Raw genomic sequence first — 21,882 nt, forward strand, 5'->3', positions numbered from 1 at the left:
AAGTCTGGGTTGAGTGTTCGCTATTATAATTTGTAACATAATTTATATGATAAAAGCCACTGTGATTGCACTGTGTTCTAATTTTAAAAAGAAGTCTTAAGATACAATCTGCATAAGCTTGTTTATATTCTTTTTTTAAAAATTTATTTATTTTGAGAGAGAGAGAGAGCAGGGTAGGGGCAGAGAAAGGGGGGGGGGTGCGGTGAGGAGAGAAAGAATGCCAAGCGGGCTCTGCCCTGTTAGCAAAGAGGCCAATACAGGACTGGAACTTACAAACTGCAAGATCATGACCTGAGCCAAAATCAAGAGTCCGATGCTTAACCAACTGAGCCATCCAGGCGCCCCTATACTCTCCTTTTTCTTAGTGTCATCTGGATTTTATTCTATGTGCACTGCACAATGGATTTTAAGTAAAGGAGAAAAAGATCTGATGTTCCATTTTGAAGTTTATTTATTTTGAGAGAAAGAATGCAAGCTGGGGAGGGGCAGAAAAAGAATCCCAAGTAGGCTCTACACTCAGTGCAGAGCCCAACATGGTTCTTGATTTCACAGCCTGAGCTGATACCAAGAGTCGAATGCTTAACTGACTGAGCCACTCAGGCGCCCCTGATGTACTATTTTAAAGAGATCAATCTGGCTGCTGTGGTGGGAGGGAATGGAGGTGTCAAAGAGACAAAGATGTATGCCAACTAGGAGGAGGCTTTTGCAATAGCGTGCGCAAAAGGTGATAGTGAACACGATTAGGGGTGGTGGTAGAAGGCAAAGAAATGGAATAAGAAACAGGACTTGCTTATATTAGCTGTGATTATTAGAGAGAGAGAGAAGCACCAGGAAGACACCCACTAAATTTTTGGCTTTAGGTATTGGGATGACTGGAGGTATCATTTACTGAAAGGGGATAACAAGAGAAGGAACAGCTTTTTGTTTGGGGAAGGTGGGTTAGTTTAAGCGAAGACCAAGATTTTATTGATTTATTTTATTTTTTTTAATTTTTTTTAATTTTATTTTAGAGAGAGAGCAAGTGAGCAGGGGAGAAGGGCGGGGGGGGAGGGAAAGAGGGAGAGAGGAGAGAGGGAGAGAGAGGGAAAGGGAGGGAGTGAGAGAGAGAGAGACAGAGACAGAGACAGAGAGAGAGAGAGAGAGAGAGAGAGAGACTGAGACTATAGCAGGCTCCACACTCAGTGCAGAGCCCAACATGAGGCTTGCTTCCATGACCCTGGGATCATGGCCTGAGACAAAATCAAGAGCTGCATGCTCAACCGACTCAGCCACCCAGGTGCCCCAGACTTTTATTTTGGACACCCAAGAGAATATCAAGTAGGTGATTAGTTGAATATATGTATCTCTGGAATGGTCAAGGCTAGAGATATAAATTGGGAGATACTGGCACTAGTCCCTCCCAAGTAAGCAGTAACTCTGGTTTTTTGTTTGTTTTGCTGCTCTTTTAAAGGCCATAACTAAAAGAATGCCTGGAACAGTATTTGGCAAGTAGCAGGGGATTCAATAAATATCTGTTGAGTAAATAAATGAGTAGACATAAAAACGATACTTAAAAGTTATAGAATGGTATGAGCTTACCCAGAGATTGTAGACAGAACTCTTAAAGGTTAAAATACACACACACGCACACACACAGGGGAGTGCAGGGTCGGGGAAGACAGCACAGGGGGAGGAGGAGGGTTTCAGCAAAGGAGACTGAAGAATAAGGATAGTGAAACAGGAGGAAAACAGGAGGCTATCCTATTAAAGACGCTAATATAAAAGAACGCTTCAAGGAGAGTGCTTGCTTACCTGTGTTAAATGCTGTTGAGGTGATGTAAGATGAGGACAAAGACATGAAAACAGTATCACTGATGGTTCTAACAAGGGTTAGGGAATATAATCCATTCTAATAGGAAGGAAGGTAGTACAGGTACAGATGCAGATAGGTTGAAAGATTTTGTCATGGGAAAAAGAGAAAGTCCCCAATAGCTTCTATTTTCTCAAGGAATTATGAAACAAGTGTCAGCTATGCTATGATGCTATGATGGATTTGCAATGATGTGGATGGAGCTTGAGTGTTTCATGGTAAGTGAAATAAGTCAGTCAGAGAAAGATAAATACCACATGATTTCACTCATATGTGGAATTTAACAAACAAAACAGATGGACAGATGGGAAGGGGGGAAAAAAGAGAGTGGGAAACAAACCACAAGAGACTCTTAAGAATAGAGATCAAACTGAGGTGTGATGGAGGGAGGTGGGTGGCGGGAAGGGCTAAATGGGTGATGGGCATTAAGGAGGGCACTTGTTGGGATGAGCACTGGGTGTTTTATGTAAGTGATGAATCACTAAATTCTACTCCTGAAATCATCATTACAGAGTATGTTAACTAACTTGAATTTAAATAAAAATTTGAAAAAAAATGCTATGATGAGAATAAATAAGCTGTTATGGGACAAGAGAGGAGGAGCACCTATCTCCATCTTTAGGTAGAGTATAGGGGATGTTTAAAGGATAAACACGAATTTATAAGGAGAGGTAGGTAGGAGAAGTGGGAAGAACATCTCACACATATGCAGTATGTCTGCGGCAAAGGAAAAGAGCATGATCAGGAAATGAAAAGGTCCAGGGAGGGAATGGCAAGAGATAAGGGTGGATAGGCAGGCACTCAAATCAAGAAGAACCTTGTATGCAGTACTAAGGAAACTGAAATTTGTCATGAGGAAAATCAGGAGAAGCCACTAAAAAGGGTAACATATATATTTATTTTGGTGGTCTTCAAATCAAAATATTTACAAAAATATCTGTAAATTTAAATATACAAGTATATTTAATATAATATTAGGTCATATATATATATATGTGTGTGTGTGTGTGTATTAAGGTTTATTTATTTATTTTTGAGAGAGAGAGAGAGAGAGAGAGAGAGAATATGAATCCCAAGCAGGCTCCGCACTGGAAGTGCACAGCCCAACGCAGGACTTGAAGCCACAAACTATGAGATCATGACCTGAGCCTGAGTTGAAACTAAGAGTCTGATGCTTAATTGACTGAGCCACCTAGGTACCCCAAAGATTCAGTTTTACCTGCTTTTTAATGGCATAATTTTCACCATCTTCAGCTTTCATTTTTTCAATCTTTTCTTCTTGTTGTTTTGCTTCCTTTTCATACATCATTTTTTCTTTGACCAGTCTATAAATAAATCAGAAATGTTTCCAAGAATTAACTTTCTCTCTAGCAAACAGATCACAGGAAACAAAGAAACTATGTAAATATAAAACATGCTTAAAATAGCAAAGTATGTGTACTAGATGGGGAGGAGGGGAGGAAGGAAAGAAAAATACTTTAGCCATAGATGTAATACGTCTGATCCTCAGGCCCATGATATTCTATACCTCACTAAAGCAGGTGCAAACTTCAAAACATAAAACTCTTAAATTTTTAATTAAAAACATATTTCACTATAATAATTGTATTTACAATGTAAAAAACACACTCAAAATTATTACTAGTATTTCTGTCTAGCTTTATTATTAATATATGTTTTCCAAACTTTTATACATGTACTTGAAACAACATAATGGAAAAAGCTCAGCTTACTGGGAAAAAATCAGTATATTGCATTCCAAATCCAAAACAAAGAAAGACAACAATAAACTTATTTAACAATCGTTTACTGTGCAGTTGATCTTATCCCTGACATTCCTTGTGTGAGGGACTGGGGTAGATAGTTTAGACATGGTTCTCTTATAGACAAATAGTGGAAACACATATTTACTTACTAAAGCAAGAAAAGGTATTGATCTTTATCAATAAATCAGGAGATTTTCAACAATAAATTGGAAGAGAAATACAAAGTTCCACTGATTATTCCTCAGATAACCAAAATGCAATTAACCATAATAGCTCAATCTCTTGTAATCCTGATTAATAAAAGTTTTAATATAAAACAAAAATGTAGTTCAAGAAAACAGTAATATTCTGATATACACAATATCTCAAGTAGAATAAAAAGCTTTCACAGACCATACATATTAAAAGCAGCTTTCTCCATCTGGTTTGCTTACTTATTTCTACATATATGTTGATGGGATGGAATTTAAAAATCATTATTAGAACATGGCTCTTGTTTAATCATTTGCAATGAAAATTTTTAAGTGTATTTCAAAATATTTAATTTTCATATTCTAATAGGTCTTAATATAAGTTCAGAAATCTAAAAAAAATATTTTGTCCTTTTAAATCAGATTTTAAATTTGGATTTACATCACCACATAAACTACAAATTAAATATTAAAACACTAAAAATGGTCCAGTTTGGAATTTTGAGGTGTGTAAGCAAGGTTCATCTGGTCTTTCATGATCTCATGTTCATGACAGAACAAAAAGAAAATATGATAATATTTACAGTAGAGTATTATATGACCTTCATACCCTTGTTCTGAAGTACTTCAAAGTGAAAAAGCTAAGGTACAAAATAGATACAAAATACAAAATTTTATGTTACAATGAATATTAACAAACAACAGAGGATACTCAAGAAACAAATAATAAAGGACACTTGGGAAAGTACTATTTGTGGTTACCTGAGGAGTAAAACACTAATGATTTGGGGTAGGCGAAGTCAGATGAGAGTTAAAATTTTTTTTGGGGGGGCTTTTACCTTTGAGTTTATTCTTCACTTGACTTTCAAAACATCCTATAGCTGAATATTAATACAAACGCAATAGTAAGTAGTGAGCTACCATTATTATAGTCCTTCACTCATTCACTACTGCATATAAAATGCCAACGGTCAGTGGTATTCACTGGCCTCATTTAGAGATCTGACACTGAATATCACCCTTAGGCTAATGTTCATCATCCTCCTATGCTTCTCCATCGTAATGGTGCCATTTTTCCTGATTTGGATCAAAGTTCACCAGTTTTGTCAATTTTGAATAATTTTAAAGTTTGCTAGCTGTTCCTTTACCAATATTTTCTAAGTTTTCTGGAATAAAGCAAAATTCAATTAGAAAGACACCTAAATACATTTAATAGTTTTAATTCTCTAAACATGGCTCTTTTGCAAGTTTTGCAAAAACTTGTACTAGTTAAAATAACAAGTACAAATATAAAGTCATAATTTGTTATACTTAAAAGGCATAATTAACTGAAAGTATTTTCCATTATTGTTACAAACCCATACTCACAGAGAAACAGCAATTTCAAAATCTGGTCACTTTTAGTAGTTAGACAAATAAATAAATGACAGGAAACTACAAAAAGAAGTAACAGCAATAGAAAAGGATGGACATAAGGAGAAACTTTAAGAAATGAAAATCATTAGGAGAGTGATAATCAACTAATAACTTAAACTATTTAATTATCTAAATATGACAATAACATGATCTTAAATACGTAGTCCAGTGTTTTCCAAACTACTCCATGGTATGTGAATGGTCAAATAAGCTTAAAAAACAGTTTGCCAAATTTTACAGATTTAGGATATGTATTTGCATGTTAAAAGGTCCTAAGAAGTCTTGCAGTAAGGAAATCAGTTTAACTTTGTCCAACTGCAAGCTTACTTGGGGCAAAAAAAAAAAAAAGAAAGAAAAGACTTTTTCCCCACTTAGCATTCTCCAGAACAGCTGTTCCTCAACACAAGTTTTGAGAAGTACATTGTAGATATCTGTAAACTACACAAATTTGTATATGACACATTTAAACATACTGTTCATAAAATTGTAAGTAGAATAAAAGTTTTGGGTAAATCAAGAATTAAGAGAACTTGAAATTAAAAAAGTTTTAGCTTAATTTGTCTTCATTTTACAGTTTTTCTTACTGTAAATAAGACTTTCATAGTTATAACCAAACTTGTACTAAGGGCCATCTAATAACTAACAGTCCAATACCTACTAAGGATACAGATAATCGGCCAATACAATTAACAGTGGTAATAAACTATAATAAATTGGTATTTAGAAAAACGCTATGGATATTTTCAAACAAAAAATCTAGAGAAAATAGCATAACAAATCCCATGTATTCTTCACTGAGCCTTCACAATATTCTGACAGTCTTGTTTCATGTATCTCCTGCCACTTATTTACATATTTACTTATTATTATTTTCAGATATTTTATCTGGTTTGATTTTTGAGGTTAAAGCCTGTGACTTCTACCCCAACTCCTCACCTTACACCAATCATATACAAAAATTAATTCAAAATGGATCAAAGATCTAAAAGGCTAAAATTATGTAACTTTTAGAAGAAAACATTAGGGATAAATCCTTTTTTTTTAGGGGTGAACCTTGATAACCTGTGACTTTCTAGATATAACACCAAAACCACAAGAAACAGAAAAAAAAAATTGGCTTTTGTCAAAATTAAAAACTTTTGTGCTCTGAAGAACACTATTAGTTAAGTGAAAAAGACAACAGAATGGGAGAAAGTATGTGGAAATAATATATTGGATAAATTTGTATCCAGAATATATAAGAACTCTTACAATTCAATAATAAAAAGACAAATAACCCAATTAAAAAAATCAGTAAAGGGAATCTGCATAGTATACAAATGCCCAATAAACACATGAAAAGATGATCAACATCATTAGTCTTCAGGGAAATGTACATCAAAATCACAGTGAGATATCACTTCATATTCACGAAGATGATTATAATTAAAAAGGAAGAAAAAAAAGTCAGATAATAACAAGTGTTGCTGACAAGGCATGTGGAAAAATTGAAACCGTCAAATCCTAATGGTAGGAATGCAAATTGGTGCAGCTGCTTTGGAAGTTTGGCCATTCCTCAAAAAGTTAAACAGAGAGTTACCATATGTATCAGTAATTCCATTCCTAAGTGTCTACCCAAGAGAAAAGAAAACATATGTCCACATAAAAACTTGTACATGAATGTTCACTGTAGCATTATGCATAATAGGCAAAATGTGAAAACAACTCAAGAGTCTATCAAATGATGAATGGACAAATAAAATATGATATACCCACACACTGGAATAATATTGAACAATAAAAAGAAACGGAGTACTGATTTATGCTATAACATGGATGAACCTTGAAAACATGCTAAGTCAAAGTAGCCAGACAGAAAAGCCCACATATTTATACAATTATATTTATAAGATATATCTGGAATAGGCAAGTCTGTGGAGACAGATTAGTAGTTGACTAGGACTAGAAAGGATAAGGGAAGAACTGGGAGTCTAATTTCATTGCTAAAGGGTCAGGGGTTTATTTTTTCAGGTGATGAAATGTTCTAAAAATAACTGTGGGGACAGTTGTACAACTCTATGAATATATTAAAACCAAATAAACAGTATACTTTACATGGATGATTTGTATGGTATGTAAAGTATATCTCAATAAAGCTGTTTACAAAAAGAAAAGAAAAAAGAACTTGCTAGGATGACAAAATCCGCTACAAGTATGTATTCACTGGATACATTCAAGCTTAGAATTATGACAGTTGAACATATGAACATCCAGTATAGAAATGTGCATTGACTTATAGTTTAAAATTGCTTTAACAGTTTTCAGTATTGAGATAAAAACATCCTCTGAGATCAAAGATTTCAAAATAAAATCATTAATGGGTATCACTACAGAAACTTCTGTAGGAGCTCCTTTTAAACAGTTAAAGAAACTTGCTGGGACAGAGATGGCAAGTTAGTTGCCAGTCTGCTTAAATGACTCCTAAAGATGCTTTTGATTCACAATGTTAAAAAGAATTAAAAAAACAAAAACAGATTTGTTGCCATATTAAACAACTAGGAGACATAATTTAACTTACATATAAGTCTGGATTTCTCTTGAATGTTTTTCATCAGGGAACATTGGGGCTGCTTTCCCTATACTGGATGGGAGCTAAGTAGTGGCTACTGGTTTTTTTTACATGAGACATATGCTTTTCACTTTGCCCCAGTTCACACAACTCCCTGTTTCCCAAACATTCAGGTCTAACACCTGGTCCCTATAAGCAAATTAGTTTGTCATCTTTGCTGGAGTAACTTACATATCATCAATGCATCAATGTGATATCAATAGCAATAGTGCTATTACTATTTTTATTATTTTTATAGCATCATGGTTATTATTCAGAATATCAAGGATACTGATAGTATCCTAACTTAGGTTACTAAACTCTCCTAAATGAAAGTAGCTGACATGGAATGGACTAACAGAAAGAGGCATATTCAATTAACATCCTGTAATTCAAAGTGTCAGAACAAGGGTTGGCAAACTATGGCCAATGAGCCAAATTTGGCCTGCCACTTGTTTTAGTATGTGGTCTGAGGGCTATGAATGATTTTTAAAGGTTTAAAAAATATTTGTAATATTAAATTTAGTATTTTTAAATGGTAAGAAAATTATTTTGCAACATGTAAAAATGTAAAAATCATATGGAATTCAAATTTCAGTGTCCATCCACACTCATTCATCTATGTATCTCCTGTGACTGACTACTTTCATGCAATGACAGCGGAGATGAGTAGTTGTGATAGAACTGTATGGCCCACATAGCCTAAAATATATACTATCTGTTCCTTTACAAAAAAGGGTTGCTGACTTAGAAGACCGCTACTTAATTCCATCCAACCTTTAACTATCTTAGCGTTTACCACACAACACTGAAGCCAGTTTGTTAGCTAGGTCTTATGTTCCTGGAAGACGGGATTAAGAGAAATTCTTGACCTTTATACATAGTAAGCACTCAATGTTTGTTAAATGAATAAAAAGCTGAATATACAAATCTCACTATTGCCTTTTAACATTTTCAACTTAAAGAGATATACAAAACAATCCTAAAGCTAACAAAAGTGATTCACAAAACTTGAGAAATAAGAAAAATATGATTTTTGAGAAGTATGCAATAGAAGAGATGGATTCCATGCCTAGGCCCACAGATGATTTTGGTTGGTAATCCAAGTCATCCTATTCCATTGTGCTTGTCTACAGAAAATAGCACAACAACCCAGCAAAATGGAAGAGACTCTTAATTCCATACCACATTTGACAAGTAAAGGTGCTGAATATTTGCATGGCTATTGGTATATCAAAACAAACAAAAAAAAAAAAGTAAAGTTTTTGTTTAAAAAGCCCTATTTTGTACCACCCTACACCTGTCAGAATGGCTAACATTAACAACTCAGGCAACAACAGATGTTGGCGAAGATGAAGAGAAAAAGGATCTCTTTTGCATTGTTGGTGGGAATGCAAGCTGGTGCAGCCACTCTGGAAAACAGTATGGAGGTTCCTCAAAAAACTAAAAATAGAACTACCCTACGACCCAGCAACTGCACTACTAGGCATTTATCCACAGGATAAAAGGGGCACAAGCACCCCCATGTTTATAGCAGCACTATCAACAATAGCCAAAGTATGGAAAGAGCCCAAATGTCCACTGATGGATGAATGCATAAAGAAAATGTGGTATATACATACATACATACATACATACATACATACATACAATGGAGTATTACAAGGCAGTCAAAAAGAATTAAATCTTGCCATTTGCAACTACGTAGATGGAACTGGAGGGTATTATGCTAAGTGAAATTAGTCAGAGAAAGACAAAAATCATATGACTTCACTCATGTGAGGACTTTAAGAGACAAAACAGATGAACATAAGGGAAGGAAAACAAAAATAATATAAAAACAGGGAGGGGGACAAAACAGAAGAGACTCATAACTATGGAGAACAAACTGAGGGTTACAGGAGGGGTTGTAGAAGGGGGGATAGGCTAAATGGATAAGGTAGGCTAAATGGATAAGGGGCACTAAGGAATCTAGTCCTGAAATCATTGTTGCAGTATATGCTAACTTGGATGTAAATTTTAAAAAATAAAAAATAAAATTAAAAAAAAAATAAAAAGCCCTATTTCGTGAAAAGGCTCAGGAAGCAAGTTATTGAACAGCAAATGTACTGCCCTGGAAAAAGAAAAAAAAAATCACAGAAACCTAGTAATGCTCACATATAAAATTACAGTGAATAAAAAGTGTCAGGGGGCAAGATGCAGCAGGAGAAATTGAAAAGGTTCCACTCCCAGACAGTAAAATCAATGTATTAATGAAAAGTCACATGACATGATACAGCATATATAAGTTTAATTAACTTCACTAGATAGTATCAAATTGCTTTCCAAAGTAGTTGTATCAATTGATACCCACACTGCACTGTATGAAATATCCTAGTGCTCCTCGGCATCCTGATCAACTACTGGAATTGTCAGAATTATTAAGTTTCTGACAATAAGAAGAATGTGAAATGGTATTATATCATACTTTGAAATATTAACTTTCTTGATAGTCTATAAGGCTATCTACGTTTATTAAAATAATAGACACTGGATAAGTATTTGCTAAATCACTGAGTGAATATCTTCTGACTCTATTCCCTTCCTTTGGGGGAAGGCTAAGATTTAGTAAGAAAGCTTAACTCAAGTATATATTCACAGTTTTTAAATTTGTTACTAAAATATTTTTCTGTAAATAATTATACGGTCTTATACAGAAATACATGAAAAATTATAAAAAATTAAAATTAAAAAAACATTCGTAGTCTCATTGCTTAAATAACTATTGGTCCAAAATGCACACAATTCCAAAGTCCAAAAACGTTTTTTAAAAAGGAAATTTAAAAATTAAGCTTGGCACAAATTGATTTGGCAGCAAAATATAACCTCAACTGACATGAAATTATAAACTTTATGTATCCTACTTAATGTGAATAGTCCCATGTTTCACTGCAGAAATATTAACATGTTTGATTATAGAGTACTTCTTCAGATGTTATGAAAACCTATTACTGTTCAAAGATCTAAAAAATTTTGGAATGCAGAAATACATGTGGACCCAAGTGTTTCATATAAGGGATTATGGAACTGTATTAACATTAAAAAATATTTATTTTGAGAGAGAGCACATATAAACAGGGGAAGGGCAGAGAGAAAGAGATAGACAAGCAGGCTCCTTGCTGTCCGCACAGAGCCCAATGTGGGGCTCAAACCCAGGAACCGTGGAATCATGACCTGAGCAGAAACCAAGAGCTGGACACTTAACAAACAAAGCCACCTAGGTGCCCCTATATTAACATTTTTAATACTTTCCATAGTCCTTTTCTTTCAAACACATATGTGTAAAAATTCATATGTGCGTGTATATAAATAATTGGAAAAATGTATCATTGTCTTTCTTTTTTTTTACTGAAGTACAGTTGACACACATTGTTACATTATTTTCAGGTATACAACATTAATGATTCAACAAGTTTCTACCTCATGCTATGCTTAGTGTATCATTTTCAATATTACTAAACATTTTTTTAAAAATGTAGCTGTTGGGGCACCTGGGTGGATCAGTCGGTTAAGCGTCCTACTTCGGCTCAGGTCATGATCTCGCGGTCCGTGAGTTCGAGCCCCACGTCGGGCCCTGTGCTGACAGCTCAGAGCCTGGAGCCTGTTTCAGATTCTGTGTCTCCCTGTCTCTGACCCTCCCCCGTTCATGCTCTGTCTCTCTCTGTCTCAAAAATCAATAAACGTTAAAAAAAAATTAAAAAAAAAATGTAGCTGTTAGTGGCTACAAACCATTTCATAGTACCAGTAGGAGAGCTTAATAAAGTATTATTTTATTGGATACTTAGGCCATTCCCATATTATAAATAATACTGTAATGAACATCCCTACTCATAATTCTATAGGATGTATTATATTTTACTGCATAGTATTTAAAATATATAGTGCCTGATAAGAAATTAGACCAAGTCCTTTTCCAATAAACGATAAGTGATCATTTACTAATGAATACTTCCTTTTCTTACTGATGTGATAAGCCACCTTTGCCATTCATTATTAGTAATAATAAACAAAATACAAATATTATATCAATCTATCCTATTTTAGCCTTGATGTTATTTCCTTTTAGTCAGAGAAAATAGTATGCCAGATTTCACTGTTTAACTATCAATAAACATATCAAACTTTAAAGAGATAAAAAGTTAACGAGAAAAATATGGAAAATGGCACATTCAGGGAAAAGAAGATAAATCTGATAATCAATAGGAATTGTAGATAGTACAGAAAAAAAGCAGGATAAGATTAAAAATTTTTTTTTCACATTTATTTATTTTTGAGAGACAGAGCGAGAGACAGCATGAGTTGGAGAGGGGCGCAGAGAGAGAGGAGGGACACCGAATCTGAAGCAGGGTCCAGGCTCTGAGCTGTCAGCAGAGAGCCTGACGTGGGGCTCGAATTCACGGACCGTGAGATCATGACCTGAGCTGAAGTTGGTCGCTTAACTGACTGAGCCACCCAGGAGCCCCCAGAAATTATTTTTTAAATAAAATTTTCCAGAGCTGGAAAAAAACAATAACCTTAAAGACAAGTGCCAACTAGAATCAACGAAAAAAAAAATACATCTTATATACACTGCTGAAAATTTCCAGAGATCCAAGAAAAAGAAAACGTTTAAAGAGAAAAAATAAGATTGACATATTTCACATTAATAATACCAGGTACCAGAAGACAATGGACCAATCTCTTCAAGTTCTCAGAGACAATGATTTGTAAATTGGATTTATAACTGTAATAATAAGGGAAAAATTCACTGACTCATTTAGCAATTATTTACTGAGGGTTTCCTATGTGCCAGGCATGATTTTAGGTACCAAGGATGTAGCTAGTGAACAAAACTACAAAAATCTCTGCCCTATGGCACTTTTTAGTGGGAAAGAGAAGAAATAAATAAGCAAAATGTATAGTGTGTTAGAATGTGATAAGTGCTTTAAGAGAAAAAGCAGTAAAGAAGGATTGGTAATACGTGGGATTTGCAATTTAAAATAGGATGGTCAGAGAAGGCCTCTTCAAGAAAAGGATATGTGAATTAAGATCTGAAAAAGGCAAGAAGTCATTTGGATAGGTGATGAAATAAGTTATAGGCCAGGGGAATATTTTTTACTTCTATAAAAATTCAGGAAGTATTTATAATGCCCCCTTTCTGAGAAATTTACTAAAGAATATACTCCAGCAAACTGAAGATGAAAATCAAGAAAAAAATCGTGGTAAATATAAATGCAACAGTCTAGTAAAGAAAAAACAAAAAAATCCCAGGATTGAAATTGTGCTATAGGCCTGGAAAAGAGTCTAAATAAGAATCTTAGTGTGGAATCTTACAACAGCATCTTTAAGAATTAGAGGAATGGAATAGATTATTTTTTAATTTTACTTTTTTAAAAGTTTATTTATTTATTTTTCAGAGAGAGACAGAGAGAGTTAGCATGGGAGGGCAGAGAGAGAGAGGGAAAAAGAGAATCCCAAGCAGGCTACACATTGTCAGCATGGAGCCTGATGCAGGACTCAAACCCATGAATTGTGAGATCATGATCTGAACTGAAAATAAGAGTTGGATTCTAAACAGACTGTGTCACCCAGGTGCCTCTGGAATAGATTCTAAGGAACAGATACAAGGAGTTAGAAGATAGAAGAGAAGTCATATTTTTTGCCTCTTCTCAATTGAAAAAAAAAAAAAAGACAACTGGAAACTCCAGGAAAATTCCTCCCCCACCACGGTGTTATGGTTGTAATATGAAGCGATTACTGGAAAAGAAAATTAATTTAACTTTGATTTGTAAGAATAATCTCCTTTGGGCAGCACAGGATCCACTGAAAAATAAATGTAATACTATGATATTTACTATATTTAAAATGATATATAATTTATTCATTTTCAACTTTTAAAATAAACTTATCAGCAAAAATATATCTTTCCCCACTTATCTATTCAATCATGTTTTTAATGTTTATTTAAAAGCTAAGGAGTAGGTGATGGACATTGAAGAGGGCATCTTTTGGGATGAGCACTGGGTGTTGTAGGGAAACTAACTTGACAATAAATTTCATATAATAAAAAAATAATAAATAAATAAATAAATAAAAGCTAAGGAATGTCTACCTATTTTTTTTTTTCATAAAAACCATGATGTAAGTGATGGCTACGATGACCCTTGACCAGCCAATGAAACTTTAGCATTTCATAAAAGTTAAAGAAAACTTTCATAAAAGTGATTACACCTATGTAATCAATTTCCTGTATTAAATGCCTGTTTGAGATCCCTAGCATGATTTCCTTTTTCCCGAGTGATATAGTTCTCCTCTACTGACATAACTAGTAACCAGCTCTCCTGTTTCTGAAGAAACAAATAATGCTTTTGAGATGTTTATTGTATGAGACATAAGGAAAAAAAGAAACTTTTATCAAAGGCGTAATATGAACAGAGCTTTAAGTACTTTATTGCATTAAACACTTACAGTTCTATTTAAGTATCATCCCCATTTTACAGTCTCTTGTTCATTATCTCTCCTTACAATGTTTTTAAAGTCTTTAGATTTCATGAGAACTGAACCAAGATCAATATTTCAGAAACGAATAAAATACAAGCTACATTATTTTGTGTATCTTTGAGAAAAATGATAATATTAATGAAAATTAAGCTGAAGAAACACAGCAATGTTTATAAAAGAAGTTAGGTTGGATGAAGGACTTTTGATGTTTTAGCATTTCCAATGGCCATCATCAAATCTGCTTCTCCCAAAACTAGCCCTATGGAAAAGTTTAACAGTTACAACTCAAGAAAAGATAGTTACAACAATGGAATACCACAAAATATAAAACAGATTTAGGCAAAAGCTTTAATCATTCAAGATAAGCTGAAATTAAAATAGGATAATAAAAGCTGTTAACACAGAGTGATCATTTACTACGGACCAGATACTATGTCAAAGCGTGCTGCATTATGTCATTTAATCCTCAAAACAACCTTACAAAATAGGTACCATTATTATTTACATTTTAGTAACAAGTAAACTGCAATTCACAGAGCTTGTCCAAGTTCTCATAGCTGTTAAGTGTCCCAGAACTGTTTTATTTCAAAGTTGTTAGTCTTTGCTACTACTTAATACATTTTTATTTATTTGTTTTTAAATTTATTTAAATTCAAGTTAGTTAACATATAGTGTAGTATTGGTTTCAGGAGTAGAACCCAGTGATTGGTAACTTACATGGAACACCCAGTGCTCATCCCAACAAATGGCCTCCTTAATGTCCTTCACCCATTTAGCCTATCCCCCTCACCCACGTCCAGCAACCCTCAGATTGTTCTCTGTATTTAAGAGTCTCTTACTCTGTCTTTATCTTATTTTTCTTTTCCTTTCCCTATGTTCATCATCCTTTCCCTATGTTCCCGATGTTCTTAAATTCCACATGAGTGAAGTCATCTGATATTTGTCTTTCTCTGACTGACTTATTTCACAAATCATAATACACTCTAGTTCCATCCACGTTGTTGCAAATGGCAGGATTTCATTCTTTTTGATCATCGTGTAGTTTTCCACTGTATGTATGTGTGTGTGTGTGTATATATACACACATATATATATGTGTGTGTATACACACACACACACACACACACACCACATCTTCTTTATCCATTTGTTAGTGGATGGACATTTGGGCTCTTTCCACACTTGGCTATTGTTGATAACACTACTACAAACAGTGGGGTGCACGTGCCCCTCCAAATCAGCATTTTTGTACTCTTTGGGTAAATACCTAGTAGTGCAACTGCTGGGTCATAGGGTAGTTCTATTTTTAATTTTCTAAGGAACCTCCGTACTGTTTTCCTGAGTGGCTGCACCAGTCTGCATTCCCACCAGCAGTGCAAAAGGGTCCCCCTTTCTCTGCATCCTCACCAGCATCTCGTTTCCTGAGTCGTTAAAGTTAGCCATTCTGACAGGTGTGAGGTGGCATCTCATTATGGTTTTGATTTGTATTTCTCTGATGATGAGTGATATTGAGCATCTTTTCATGTGTCTGTTGGTCATCTGGATATCTTCTTTGGAAAAGTGTCTATTATTGTCTTCTGCCCATTTCTTCACTGGATTATTTGTTTTTTGGGTGTTGAGTTTGACAAGTTCTTTACAGATTTTGGATACTGACCCTTTATCCGATATGTCATTTGCAAGTATCTTCTCGCATTCCATTGGTGCCTTTTAGTTTTGTTGATTGTTTCCTGTGCTGTACAAAAGCTTTTTATCTGGATGAGGTCCCAACAGTTCACTTTGGCTTTTATTTCCCTTGCTGTGGGAGACGGGTCTAGTAAGAAGTTGCTGCGGCCAAGGTCAAAGAGGTTGTTGCCTGTTTTCTCCTCTCCGATTATGATGGTTTCTTGTCTTACATTTAGGTGTTTCATCTATTTTGAATTTATTTTTGTGTATGGGATAAGAATGTAGTCCTGTTTCACACTTCTACATGTCGCTGCCCAATTTTCCCAGCATCATTTGCTAAAGAGGCAGTCTTTTTTCCATTGGACACCCTTTCCTGCTTTGTCAAAGATTAGTTGACCATACATTTGTGGGTCCCCCTCTGGGTTCTCTATTCTGTTCCACTGATCTATTTATAACTTATAGTTATCTATTTATAACTTTTTAAAATGTGTTTAAACATTTGAACACATTAAAAAAAAAGTTAAAATGGGCTAAACTGCAAAAGGCATTATTGGTTGCCTATCCAACAGCCACTTCTTACTTGCCAACAGAATCTAATTTTGTTTATGATCATCCAAGCAGCAGGGCATAACCTCTAAAAAGAAAGAATCCAATCATACCCTCTGCCAAGTGATAGCTTAGGCATGTATAAGTGATCCATTTGCGGCCACAGCTACATAAAGGCCATCTGTTGGGGGCTTCTGAGAAGGTTGCCATTCTTCATAAATGCATTATAAGCAGATATAATTCCATTTTCTCCCCTAGACATCATCACCTGTGACACCTGCCACTTGTGGCAAGTACTATGGGATCATGAGGAGATCCAGCCTAAAAGAACAGGTCACTCTGGGATGTTAGAGAACTTGAGTTTTTGATGATGGTATTAAACCACTGAATTAAGCAACTCTGAAACACTCTACCTCCAATTTCTTTATCGTATGAGATGATGAATACCCTTACTGTTTAAGCCACATATAGCTTGATTTTCTATTACTCTGAAGCTAAAAGCATCTCAAGTTAAAGAGTCATTAATAGCAAAAGATTGTTCTACAGGTATGAAATAATGTTTTCTTACTTTGGATTAATTCATTCTGAACTGATAAATCACTCAGAAATTGAGATACCTCATTTCTTCTTCTCAAGTACAAATAAACATGAAAACGGTAGAGGAAAATACTTATATGATACCCAATTTTATGTTTTCTATTGTTTTAACAATACTCCACATAAATTTTGTGCAGAAGTCTCTATTTCACACTTTAAACCTCTATAAAAATTTAAACATTTGTGCTTATTTTTAATAATCATGGTGGTTACTGGAGGCTAATATCCATAATAAGTAATATCATATTTTCAATTTACAAAGTACTTCTATAATTTACAGGATACTGGATATTATACAGTAAAATATCAATGCCTCTAAACCGTAACTTACAGAAGAGTGGGTATGAGATAGTTCAACAGTAAAAGTCTATAAACTATTATGGGGGTAAGATGTTTAATGGTGCTACAAAGGAAACAATATGGCACCAGGGAAACTGTATGTACTTACAACTTAGAGCTCAATAACTTGTCAAATGGATTTAAAATCTGTATCTTTCCCAGTGACGAGGGAAAAAATATTCAAGATTAGAAAAAGAAGTTATATACATGACTTAACAAGTAAAGCAAGTTTTTCTGCCAAACACAACAGGAGAAAGCAGTGTATAGAAATCAAAGTAAAAGAGTGAATTGTAGGCTTCTGTAAACTAAAGGTATAGTAATGAGACACCAGGCACACAGAAGAAATACAAAAGGATATGGGAACAAAAATACCAAGAGAGACGCAGGAAAAAAAATCTACTCATTTGGGAAAATGCAAGTGGACTGCAAATGAGAGGCTTAGCCCCTTAATTAAGAATTCTCACTAGTTCCTTAGTAAGAAAGAACTGAAGGCTAACATCAGAATCTGATGATTTAATACTTATGGTCTATACAGTAAAATGTGTGTAGTAAAAATTTAGTTGAGTTTTAGGGGTTCCTCACTTTTGAGGTCATTATAAAGTCCCAAGTGAGATTTCCCCATATTTCAACCAATTACTATAGTCAAAATTTGGGGGATCAGGAAAATGAAGGAAGAACATGCTACAGTCTTGTCTTAAATAAAACAAAAATGTGCTACACACCAACATGCATCAAATGAGCTGGAGTTGGAGCTGGAACTTGTTCTTAGAATACCTTCTTTGCTCTTTATCCTCTTCCCCCAGCTCACTCATTCTTCAAAATTAAACTCAAAAATGTCCTTGTCTTCCTGAAGGACTACTCGAACTTCTTCCCTACCACTCCCAAGCTGCTACTGTAAATCCTTCCTATGGATCTTCATGGCATATAGGATTTACCAAAGTAGGTTAAATTTCATCTACTTCTACACTTGATAGTGGATGCCCATACAAATGAAAATGTGCCCCCTTCTCAGTGCCCATGACAGTGTGTGCCTCACAGGTATGTTTACTGAACACACTCACAATTACCCTGAGAGGTAAACAGGGCAGTCATCTCCATTTTCAAATGGGAAACTGTGATTCAAAGAGGTGAAATGACTCACCTAATGACAGCTGGCCAGGCGATGGTGAAATTAGGATTTGAAAACATGACTTGTAACTTCCAGTGTCAATACTAACATATCATACCATCTCATGTCTGAAGTAAATAAAGCAATTTTCAATATTTAAATTTCTTTTATCCGTTCCCAAAGTAAAATCATTCCATGGTTCAAATATGAATAGCACAAAAGAGTACAAAGTGAAGCAACCCACCACCCACACCCTAATCCCAGCAGCTCAGTTCTCATCACTGGAAGCAACAAGTTATCAATTCTTGTGTATCTAAATGAAAGAAATTAAATGTTTAATTTATGGTATTTGTTACCTTACCATCTCCCAGTACCCTTCAGTTAATCTCCTAAACTGGAGATGGTTCAAGATATATTCACTGCTCAAATAGAACATATACTTTAATAATTTAATTTTAATATATATGATGGGACATTCTCTAAACAGCTAAAATGATGCATGACAAATATAAAATGAATACCACTATTTTCTTTGCAATATTATGAATCTCAGGGGCTAACAAGCTAATCAATCTTAGAAACTAATAATACAAAAAACACAAATGTAAACTAATTATTTCACTAATTCTCTAAACTGTCCCTTAAAGGTTTTGAGTTATCAGTGAGATTGAAAAGTATGTACTAATGAAGGGGCTAAAGATACTCTGAATAGCTTCAAGTTTGTATGAAAAAGCAATAGCACCTCCCACAGCTGCTTCATCTCCGTACAAAAGCCTCTGACAGTTTTAATTATTACCTGAAAATCACAAATCTCTCTATACACTTGACTTTTTATCTTCTGTCCAGACCCATATCTCTGTCTTAATAACATCTCTATTTGGACATCCCACCAGCAACTAATTGTAAACAAGGCTGAAAACTAAGCTTATCATTATCCCACTCAAAATGATGCCCTTTTCCCCAACTTGAGCCATCAACATCAGAATCAAGCCCTGGCTTCCAAGTTCAATATGAGTCAAGGGTGTGATACAGCTACAAAATAAACAAAACAAAACCCAGCCATTTCAATCTTAGATGCATTAAAAGGAGAAAACAAAACATGGTAGGTAAACATTACTGCACTGGAAGAATGGCATTGGTACTATGATTATTCATAATTTACTTTATTTTTTAAGTTTATTTATTTTTCAGAGAGAGTGGAAGTGGGAGGCGGGCAGACAAAGGGGAACAGAGGATCCAAAGCAGGCTCTGCACTGACAGCAGCAAGCCCAATGTGGGGCTCAAACTCACAACCCATGAAATCCTGTCTTCACCCAAAGTCAGACACTCAACCGACTGAGCCGCCCAGGCGCCCCTATTCATAATTTACTTCTACATATATATAACTTAGATATAAAAGGGATTTGAGGCATCATCTGAAGAAAGACCCTGACAAACTACAATATTAACAGAGGAATATCCAACATCGTCATTCTGTTCTGTGAGGTAGTTCAGCTTGCCTAAAACATTCAGATAGTTCATGAACTATATATTTACTCCAAATTAATATAGGTTATCAAGACCAAAATGAGCAAAGAAAATATCATTTAATGAAAATGACTTTAGCTGATCCATGACTGTCACTTCTCATAAATAAGTTGACATCACTTAGAATATCTGAATTTCATCAAATTATAAAATAAGCCCAATTTAATGCTATTTTACTATAATAATTATTCTTGGTGATCCATTAACTCAAGTTATTTATGGAATTACTGATGTGAACATTTTGGAGCTAAATCTGAGATATTTCAGTTGTAGAGCTCTAGGATGCAACGGAAAAACTCATGGCTTTGGGATTATGAGCATTATACAAAGGTACTTTGATATGTACTTTTTCAGTTTTTTGTACCAAGATCTGTTCATTAGGTCAAAATGGTTCAAGAAGAAACAAAGATTTCTCCTGTGTTTAAATTACTGATACTGAGGTCTTGTTTAAGTCCTTTACAACAGAAAAACGATAAAATAATTAATAAGAATTCCCACTCAGAAAAAATGTAAGAGTTGAAAATAATTTTCACACTATATTCCATCTAAAGGTATACAAGTACGGTAATTTGGCACATGCTAAACAACCTACTTCAAATGTATATTTATTTTGTACTTTACCATGTTTAAATCATTTTTTTCATACAAGTCAAATTTTTAAGTCTTTACTCAAATAATATTTGGTAATGATACTTGATACAGACCCATATGTGATACAATTTTAACAGCTAGCAAATCTGGTTTTAGAATTCAATATAGTAAAATTTTCTGAATTATTCTAGGATTAGATTAGTGATTCCTAATGACTCTGAAAATCTTTTTTGTCTATGTCACATTAACTATAGTCTGTAGTTTTCAAAAAGTTTGTGTTATCTCTAATATTACACTCTTTTTTTTCAATGGTTTACTCAGAGTAAAACAGTCATTTTACAGCCTGACTTCCCGAATTTGTCAGTAAACATTGTTTAAAAATGTTGCATTTTTACAACTGGAGGCACACCACCCTTAGCTCTTGCCCCGTGAACAATGTGTTAGCATGTAAAAACATAAAAAACCTCTAACTTTACCTCACCAAAAGAGAAGAATACACAATGAATTTTATGGCATTTCAAGAGTATCACAACTTTTTGCAAGTTGTTCTACATAGTCTTCCTAGACTATTTCAGATGAGTTATTTGATAGAATCTTTCAGGATTCTGATTCTGTGGATAGACTATCATGATTATATATGGACATACCTGTAATAAACACCCTTCTCTGGTCAACCTAAAAAACCCAGGTAATAACAGCAGCATTTGGGGTTAAAGAAAGACATGGGATGGGGCACATGGCTAGCTGAGGTGTTGGAGCATGCAACGTGATCTAGGGCTCGTAAATTCGAGCCCCACATTGGGTGTAGAGATTACTTAAAATCTAGAAAGAAAGAAAGAAAGAAAGAAAAAGAAAGAAAGAAAGAAAGAAAGAAAGAAAGAAAGAAAGAAAGAAAGAGAAAGAAAAAGAAAGACATAGGAGCTAGCTCAAACTTGTTTATATTTAGGGGGCAAATCTATCTGTTAAATTTTTTTTTTAATGTTTTTATTTATTTTTGAGACAGAGAAAGACAGAGCATGAGCAGGGGAGGGGCAGAGAGAGAGGGAGACACAGAATCTGAAGCAGGCTCCAGGCTCTGGGCTGTCAGCACAGAGCCCGATGCAGGGCTCTAACTCACAGGTTGTCAGATCATGACATGAGCTGAAGTCGGAACCCTAACCAACTGAGCCACCCAGGCGCCCCAT

The 21,882-nt window shown here is 34.7% G+C and overlaps 1 protein-coding gene across 1 annotated transcript in view; it reads right to left on the bottom strand.

The window, feature by feature from the left end:
* Positions 1-21,882, bottom strand: part of TBCA (tubulin folding cofactor A) — a 77,765-nt gene that overhangs the window by 12,973 nt on the left and 42,910 nt on the right. Inside the window, exon 2 of the mRNA XM_049649697.1 lies at positions 3,069-3,174. Coding sequence (XP_049505654.1) covers positions 3,069-3,174 — 106 coding nt within the window. The remainder of the gene's footprint in view (positions 1-3,068; positions 3,175-21,882) is intronic.

This window comes from Panthera uncia, assembly GCF_023721935.1.
Source record: "Panthera uncia isolate 11264 chromosome A1 unlocalized genomic scaffold, Puncia_PCG_1.0 HiC_scaffold_17, whole genome shotgun sequence".
In the NCBI taxonomy this organism is placed as follows: domain Eukaryota; kingdom Metazoa; phylum Chordata; class Mammalia; order Carnivora; family Felidae; genus Panthera; species Panthera uncia.